This window comes from Seriola lalandi, unplaced genomic scaffold (genome assembly GCF_002814215.2).
Source record: "Seriola lalandi dorsalis isolate HSWRI2012SDOR001 ecotype SW California unplaced genomic scaffold, Sedor1 jcf7180002054972, whole genome shotgun sequence".
In the NCBI taxonomy this organism is placed as follows: Eukaryota; Metazoa; Chordata; class Actinopteri; order Carangiformes; family Carangidae; genus Seriola; species Seriola lalandi.
Window position 1 is genome coordinate 3,928,297 of NW_019525660.1, and position 9,415 is coordinate 3,937,711.

The window sequence follows — 9,415 nt, forward strand, 5'->3', positions numbered from 1 at the left end:
ACAAACACCCCATTCGGTCATTTGCATACATTACAGTAATGGAAAGAGAAAAATGTATCAATAAAGCCAAATGAAGTGCTTCCACTAAGCTCTACTCTCTCTCTCTCTCTCTCTTTCTTTCTTCCTTCCCCTCCTTCCGTCTTTCTTTTTTCCACTCTTTCGGCCTTTCTTTCCATATTTCTTCTTTCTAAATGTTTTTCTGTCCGCATTTCTTTCTTTCAGTATTTCATAACTGCTACTGATCTACAATGGTGACTTTCTTCTCCTTTTATTTCACGGACTGATTTCCTCTAAAAGGTACAACAGATGACTGATAAAGATGACAGATTCTCTAAAATAGTTTGCACAAGAAATTTATCTTTTGTGCAAACCCTGAAATTTCTGAAGCCCAAACAAATTAGGAACACTAATCATGCATGGTTAGAAAAAACAAAACATAATTTATTGTTGAAGGATTAATTAAAACTATGCTGCTTTGGGGCACACATTATATTTAAAATACCTTGCAGTGACCATGGCCTCCTGAAATTAATCTCAGGAAATAAGCTGACAAGAGTCACAGTGAAACAGAGGGACATGTAGTCACCTACACATGCACTGTAAATTACTCTCTCTCCCCCTTTCTCCACCTCCCTCTCTCTCTGTAACACACATGCCAGCACACGCACGCACGCACGCAAGCATGACACACACACACACACACACACACACACACACACACACACACACACACACACACACACACACACAGACTGACTCATTCATCACAGTGCCCAACAGTCAAGACAACAGAGCTTCACTTAACTTTTTCAGGGTTGCTCAAGCATCAAATGCATGACTTTTAGCTGTTGTTGTTCTTCCATCTGTCATGCTTCAAGGAAAGAACATCCTTTTCTTAATCCCAGGGAAAAGTTTAAAAAGGTATGTTTGCCTTGACTCTGCTATCTTATGTGTACCAAAGGAAATGTCAACCCAAAATATACAGCACTGTATTTCACACTGTCCTTGTTCCAACACTTAGCTGTGCAACACAGATTAGAGTGCTACCTAAGCTCATTGCAAACACTGGTACTAAAAACCTCGGCAAATCAAGCACAGCCTCCGCTTTCTATCTCTTTATCTCTCTGTTTGCTCCATGTGTATGTGATTTAATTTCCATCACTGTGCTCGCTTTCACAAAAGCAGCCCGACATCTGATATCTTAGGACGTTTAAAATGGTAGAAAATATTGCCCCGGGTGACAGGCTTCAGAGAAGTGGGTTAAATTGAGACTTACAAGTATACACACACATACACAAATGTCCTACTGTAACAGACAGACCCACAGCGATTTCAGAGGCATTGAACAAAATGTGATTGCATACTTCTAGTGTCCTTTTATTACCTACAGCACAAGGAAAATTAAGAAAACGTGTGCTTCCTGATACATGGGACAAAATAATCTGAACCAGATGTCTCCCACACAGTCGAAATAAAGCTTTTCCTCACACCGTGTTATTATGACAGCATTATTATTAATTGTATCACTTTATTATACACAGTAAATGAACTGCAGATCAAACACTCCAGGGAGCTAACAGAGAGAACAAACGAGCATGAACTTTTCATAATTTGACTCCTTTCTGTGTCTCAATGTGTCTGCATCCCGAAAAACAGAAAAGTGAAAATCACAATCAAAAATGATGTATAACTATAACAATTCTGCCACTTGTAAAACAAAGAGGAGGGAAGCTACTGTGCTCCAAAAATGGAACCACAACACAGATGACAAATGAAATATATGTGATTCTCACTGCTTTCCTATTGGTAACTACTTTGAATACGGCAAGGACCAAAACAGATCTTTTTAAATCCTACTAAGCCTCCCGGCTCCAAAACTCAATCAGGTGAGATAGGGGAAAAGGGAAAGAGGAGGAAGTGGGGTGTTTCAGGTCATGGCCAGCCAGCTTCTTTCTGCCACTCTCTGGGGAGGAACTCCAGACAGTGAGGGAGAGCCATGTTGCAGTATATCTACACTTCTCCATTTCCTCTCACTCAAGCCTCTAGTTCTCGAAGGACCCTGAGAATCAATACCGACATCGAGGGGGGGGCGAGAGCAGAGCAGCTTTCTTGTCTGTCTGCTCTGCCTCCAAGCCACCGCCAGGGAGGTCCCTGCTTCAGTTTTTTTAATTATACAAATTTAAGTGCCTTTCTTTGACTGGGAGCAGATTGTTAATGTGTTAGGAGGCTATTACGCTTATACCACCCAATGTGCAAAGTCAGCCTTAATAAATCTCAGACAAAAGGAAGCAAAATTCAGGTTAAATGCTGCTTGCATGTGAGCACCTAACATATGGAGACACCTACTCACTTGTTAAATTACTTGAGTAATTCTTTCTTTGCTTAATAATAGCAGAATCAAACCGCTGACTGCTTTACTGTTGTTTCCATGAAAAGCACCCTAGCCACAGGGTATTGACAAGAGACTTTATTTTCACCATTGATCAAACCTATACAGTGAGGACCTTTCCTCTCAGAAAGGGCATTCACGAAAGTGCAGAGACATGGCTAATTCAATTTGGGAGCAGATATGCTTGGAAACACTCTGTTATCGAAACAGGAGAGGTGCCATGAGAGAAGATAACGCACGGATGGTTGTGTGGAGAGGCTCGTGGCCGGTCAGGAGATGAAATCAGGGATAGGCGATAAGTTGGTGTGAGGGGCTAGAGCCCCTATTAGAGTACCCCAGGGGACAGGCAGTGGTGGCAGAGTGCAGTAAAAATAGCCACAGGCATGATTTCACTCTTGGGACCCAGGGAAGAGTGAAGAGGGAGATCTGATCAACATCTCACAGCAAGGCAGCCAGATCCATTCCCTAAGTTCCCTTGGGTGCCACCTATCACACCAAGTGACTTAAACTGCTTACCCACTGCCAGGCAGAACACAAACGGCACACAGCTTTGCCACCGCTGTCCACAAAATGGTACATACGGTGTCCTAATATGCCAGTTACATATGCTTTCGAGAGGCAAATTTAAGTATAAACCTATGTGAGGAATGAAAATGACCACACTAAAAAAGGATATTGACATCTTTTCCACAAACTTATCTTGCTGGTCATCTGTTTTGGGGAAGTTCTCGATGTCGCTCTCAAGCCTCTGAATGTGACGCTCCATGGTAGTCAAACTGCTCTTTAAGATCTCAGCCGACACTGTAGACAAAAAAGCAACAAAAAGATACATAATTAATTGATTAGTCACAACATTTTATCAATGTGTCCGTTAATGGAACATAATAAAAAACAAGACAGATCCCTGAAAACTCTGTTGAAGTTTAAATAAGAAACAGCTGTAACTGAGTATGTGTGTATGTTGTGACATACTGACTCCTACATAATCCATTTGTGTGTGGCCTAGAAAGCGAGCACCTGCGAATATGTGTACAGTGTATGTGTGTGTCTACAGTGGCTCATTAATCAGTCTGTAATCACTGATTGCAGAGCTGCTGTGGAATCCACAGTATTCAGATCAGGCCTTTCAAGTGGAGACTTCAAACAGCAAGCAGCGTCTTAAGGGATCAGACGGGACAGGGGCATAGATGCAGTACCATGTTTAGGTTGCTGTTAAGGGTTTAGTCTTATTGACACACACATGCACAAAATCCCTTGCGCACGCACACACACACACACACACACACACACACACACACACACACACACACACACACACACACACAAACAGAGTTTAAAAATAACTGCTCTCAGAAAATAAACCCCATTACTTTAAAGTTATAAGCAGTCACTCAAACATGTGCCTTGATCCCTTTTCACATTGTGAATATATGAATTGCAGTCATGCAGTTTATCATATTTCACAGGCTTTGTCAATTCACTGCAATATTGACTGCATTAAACATCCTAGAATACTTGAATGAAAACAGCTTTTTACTACAGCTTGCAATGTATTTCCGATGTGAAATGCTTGTTATTCTTTTACAACTAAAACCCTTGGCCTTTGACACACAAAACTGAAAATTCAGACAAGAGATGAAAACGATGAAAACAAAAACAAGTGTTCAACAGAGGGCAGATCACTGCAAAGCCTAATTGACACCTTTGTTTACCCTTATTATGATGAAAACCAAAGCTATATAAGAGTAACCAGAATTTGGGCTTATGGTGAAGATAGGTGAAAGATCACTCTTTCAAACTCAGTTGGATCCTTGCCTAGCAAGATGAAAGGTCATGGGATGCTGCACGAATGATGTAGTCCATTGTTCAACAATAGTCCAGAATGATGTTGTTTTGAATTTTGAATTACTTGTGTCTATGAAACTGCAAGTGACACACTGTATGATTGAGTGAACAAATGATATGTCCAACCTTTGGCCAATCATCACCAGTGACCAGTTCATTCTACTTTATTTGCTGGAAACACTAACTGATAACCAAAATATGCACCAATAAGGAAAGTGCCATTTAACAACTTATATTATTTATCCCATACTAACTCCACATCTTCAAGGTTAGTCCATCCACTAGACTGTAACTGAAGTGCTGAGGGAGTGAGGAGTGGGCTAATGGACAAAATGTCAAGAGACATGTCCATGGTGTCAAAAGGATCCACCTCGCCTTGCTTTACATCATTTCCATAGCTTGCATTTACTCTTTTTCTGACAATAGAACTGGATTGCAAGATGGTGGATCACAGCATAGTGAAACAACCATCAACCCACATATTAACGTATTTAAAGTGAATTCCCACCGGAAAACACACACACGCACACACACACACAAATTCATAGACACACACATAGTGTTTGCTGCGATCAGTCGAGAAGCAATACAGTGAGAGTAAGGGGTGAGGTCACTGTCATTATTAGACTTTGGCTGCCTGGATGGATCCAGTGACTGGCAGATTCACAATGCCTCCTCCTCAATTCTCACAGAACTGACTCCTGGGAATGACAGTGTGAAAACCACACTATCACATAGCCTGTTCCTCCACTGATAGGAACTCTGAGATCCACATGCTCCTGTCACTATGATCTCAGCCCCGCTAATGGTGAAAAAGGAAAAATGAACAGCATGGGAGGTGGGCAGATGGATGCAATAGAAAAAACAATTACATCCACACAAATTTATCACAAATCACCATTGGAAGGCCTTTTTCATTCATTGTGGCTTGTGATTCATGCTTGTGGTATGAGTGATTGGGTAATAATGTGGCTGTTACACTGATCATAGAAACCCTGGTAGCCAAGAAACAGTGGGTCCAGCTAACTGTGATGGTGTTTCAGGGGAGCCATTTACAGAATCAGAGTGAAGCCATGGGACTACAATACAGACTATTGTTTCCATGGGAATTACTTATCCTTGAGACAAGCTGGCACACATAACTGTGGCAGTTGAATGGTATATAGTGTTCTGAACAAACTTATTTATACATTGTTTGATTCTACAGGCAAGTTTATGCTTTTTAGAAATGCATATACATCAATATCACTACCCTCCTTAGTTCTAATAATCTAGTGTCTACAGAATCTAACATGGGTCCTTTAGGGATATCATTAGTAAAAATTACCACACAAATAATGCTGCTATTTTCAGGGGACAAAACATGGCAACAGTAGCGCCTTCTGAATACACATTTGAAGTGGATCAGAGGAGAAACAGAGCGGATAGAGGGGGTTTTATATTCCATATTTCGAGACAGAGAGAATTTCTGAAACAGGTAAAATTATTCTAATGACTCCTGTTAGCAAGGCCTGCCGGTGTCTGTCCATGGCAGAAAAAGAATCTGTCTGACACTTGCTCTCTTGTTAGGTAATTTCTCAAAAAAATAAAATGAAATAAATAAATAAATAGTAAATTGTCTGCTGTGTGATTAAGCTGACTATCCTTTTGTCAAGCAACAGATAGTTAAGCTCAACTGCAAAAGTTGAGTGACGCAAGGAGGACACAAAAGAGTACAACTAAGATTAAAAGCTATTTGAAAGACAAGAAGTTAACTTGTGTGAATAACGCAGACAGCACGAATAAACTCCTGGTCAACATCCTTCAGTTATTGATGAGCTCTGTAATACTGGCACTTGACGCATTACTCATTCCCATGAACAAAAGACAGACAAAAAAGTATTTAATTTAGCTTTGCCCCGTTTCCTTCAAATAAACTGCCAGGGAAAAATACTGTGTAGCTCACAATACCAAATCAACCGCTATAATGTGAAGATGTCAACTTTATATTCAGTCATTTGTAGAAGGGGGCAATTTTCATTTTGATTTATAGACAAATAATACCGATCTTTCATCCAGTGCTACTGCAATGCCGCCAAAGGTTACAAAGGAAATTGAGATTTATTTTCAACGTTGCTGCCAACGTAGCATAAAAGATCAAGTTTTAAATAATCTACACACTTGTGAAAACAAAGAGAAACGCAACATAAAAAAACAGGGAAGAAGGTCATTCACAAATGCATTCATCATCTTATCCAAGTAAAAGTATGTTTGTGAGTGTGTAGAAAAGGAATATGGGTAAGACAGAAAGACAAACAGAAGCAATGCATAAACACAGACAGTAGAAATATACTTACTAAATAAGGTATGCCTCACATGTTTTAGAAATCATGGTAAAAAATGCATTGATGTTAAATCAGGCTGTTTATATTTATGAAGTGTGGGTGAGAAGGTTGTTTGGTTAGGTGGTAAGGATCTAAAATTATCACTGGAAACTGAGGTTGTAATGACAGGATTTAGTTCAATGAGGACATGTAAACAACATGAAAATCAAAAGCTCTTTCTCAACTTAAGTATTGTATCAACGCAGGGACCAAAGAAAGGAAAAATAATAATAATCAAAAAGAGTTAATGAAGATATTTTTTTATCAGTATCAGCTGATAATAAGTCATTACATTATTTACATTATCGCATTATTACTCCACAGATAAATGTATGTGGCCAAGATAATATCAGCACTTCAATCATATGTAAAAGGTCTTCTAAGCTGTAGATATTATAGATGTTAAATCCTTAAAGACCATGAAGAAGTAATCTTACCCCAGCTTGTTATCTCCCCCCAAAACCTCCTGTCACAACCTCTTTGCATGTACAGCATAATGTAAAGTGAAGACGACCTTGAGGAGGCTCCACACATGACCAGATACACGTAAAGTCAGCTGGAAGGCATGTTCATCACATCAGGGTAAAATTGGCTATTGATCTGCAGGATGACAATGATGAATCTTACTTCTGTTTCAGAACATTCACTATAAATTAAAATTATTTTAAATACCTCCACGTCCCTTTAAAATGACACAGAACATAATTTTTTTACCAGCAAAAAAAAATCATGCTTTGTCTTTTTTCATTTAACTGTTGGTGGCACCTGAAAGTGAATAGGAGATGAAGTGGGAGGCAGACTAGAGTACAGCAGAGGAAAGAGACAAAAGGATAAACACAACTCTATGTGTTCCCCTTTCAGCAGGAATCAAAGCAGCTCCAGTTGCAGGAGTGAAAGTGATATTGTTGCTGTGACAAAGCAGTCACATTGTTCTTTCTGATTACCTCAGCGCATGTGATGTTAAAAACAGCAGGCAGGAGAAAGTGGCAAATGAGGATATTTAATGGACAGCAAAAACAGAGAGTTCGAGGGAACCTTTATTTTCTATTGACTGTAAACATTGTCGGAACATATTTCAGTTATCAGGTAGAATTTCTATCATCTTGTTTTGATTTTCAAAAAATTCAAGTCATATATCTTTTTGTAAATAATTTAATGAACTAGTTATGTTGTATTATTAATAATAAAGAAATGAAATTATTACAGGATACCAGAAAATAGACAATGCAATTAAATTCACTCAGAGGACACAAATCCACACTAAGCACAATCACAATTGCAATTTCCCATCAATGTTGTGCTAATTGCATGCACATAAAAGGGTAAATCCCTTTTACTTTTGCTCTATTTCCTCTTTTAATTTGCATTTTCCTTAAGCCCTCTATGTAACAGAACTGTTATCATAATGAAGGATTTCTTTTCTGATTAGAACTGATTCCCCCTCCCCAAGAGCAAAACCATAAGGCTGAAATATGTAGTGGTTAATCTAGAAATGCCTACTGCAGCAATGACCAAAAACCCAAGCCTTTTTTAATAAATCAAGATGCAGTTAATATTAGGAATAAAATTATTTTCTAATATCACACAGAGTTAAATATATTAATGTATACATTATTTAATGCAATACTGATAAAGAAGGTGAGTGACGATTGATGATGTTTATTTATGTTACATTATTTTATACCACAGCAACATTACTTACAGCACATTAGCAGTGCTATTATATTAATTGCAGTAACAGTAATTATTACAGCTACAGCACACTGCAAGTAAAGTGTAGTAAAGTGCAATGCAGTCTATACCGTATCTCTTTCCCATCCAATACTGGTATCTATAAAAACTATGTTGGGAAAAAAAGAAAAAAAAAACAGCAACTATTTTGCGCCATCGGGTCATGTAATACTTTAAAAAGGCACTATATATATATAAAACTATAATGTAAAGGAGTGGAGCATGTGAGCATTAACTCAGGAAGAATAAAACGTGACAGGATAAATATATAATTTTAAAATTACAGCATTTGATTGGAAGTATGGGCTTGTGCCAAAGAGTAAAAGTACAGCCAGACACCGAAAAACCATACTTTACTGTACCTCACACTCTGGAAGGAGGCCTTGTTTACAATTGGGGTCATGTCTGTGAGACTTTATTGCTTTTGGCAGCCATCAGAGCTACAGCCTAGTGCCAGATCTCTGGAGGAATTACAAATGGAGTCAATTACAATATATTTTGATGCATGGGAAAGTTTAGACATTGACCTGGGGTGATGACAATTCCCCAGGAAGTGCTGAGGAAATCAGTCAGGGTGATGTGCCGGTGCTATATATGAGTCTCTGCCCTCCGCAATAAAAAGAATGAGGAACTCACAGGGGGTACAGCAGTTTACCTCATTCTCCCGACAATGAACCACCCGAATGCTTGTCATGCACTTACTTGAAGATGGTTATTTCTCTTTGCCAAGACACATTTTTCTCTGATATTTTTATGATACATTTCTGATCTCACACTAACAATAGAAGGTTATGAGTTAGGAGTATACAAGTGGGTGGCTATGGTGTTTTTTTTTTTTTTTTAAAGGCATGTTATGAGAGACACCAATGGCAGATGAGTGACCATAGCCTGAGGAGCCAAGTGTGTCTTGTCTGTTTTCATGCATGTTTGCACATACCAATGTCAGTGTTGGCTTGCTTATTGAAATGAGTGAGCTGTCAAGTGAAATAGATGGCTAGCTCGAGGATATTTTTAACTAAAAACTCAGCTCTGTCCCAATTAAAGTAAATTAACAGATGCATAGTCTCAGGTATCTTTGTGAAAGCAA

At 38.8% G+C, this 9,415-nt stretch overlaps 1 protein-coding gene across 6 annotated transcripts in view; it reads right to left on the minus strand.

Annotated features, from left to right (window-relative positions):
• diaph2 (diaphanous-related formin 2) overlaps nt 1-9,415 on the minus strand; it is a 370,496-nt gene that overhangs the window by 103,490 nt on the left and 257,591 nt on the right. For all 6 annotated transcript variants that reach the window (XM_087171766.1, XM_087171765.1, XM_087171767.1 and 3 more), the window contains one exon: nt 3,066-3,190. In XM_087171766.1, coding sequence (XP_087027892.1) covers nt 3,066-3,190 — 125 coding nt within the window. The remainder of the gene's footprint in view (nt 1-3,065; nt 3,191-9,415) is intronic.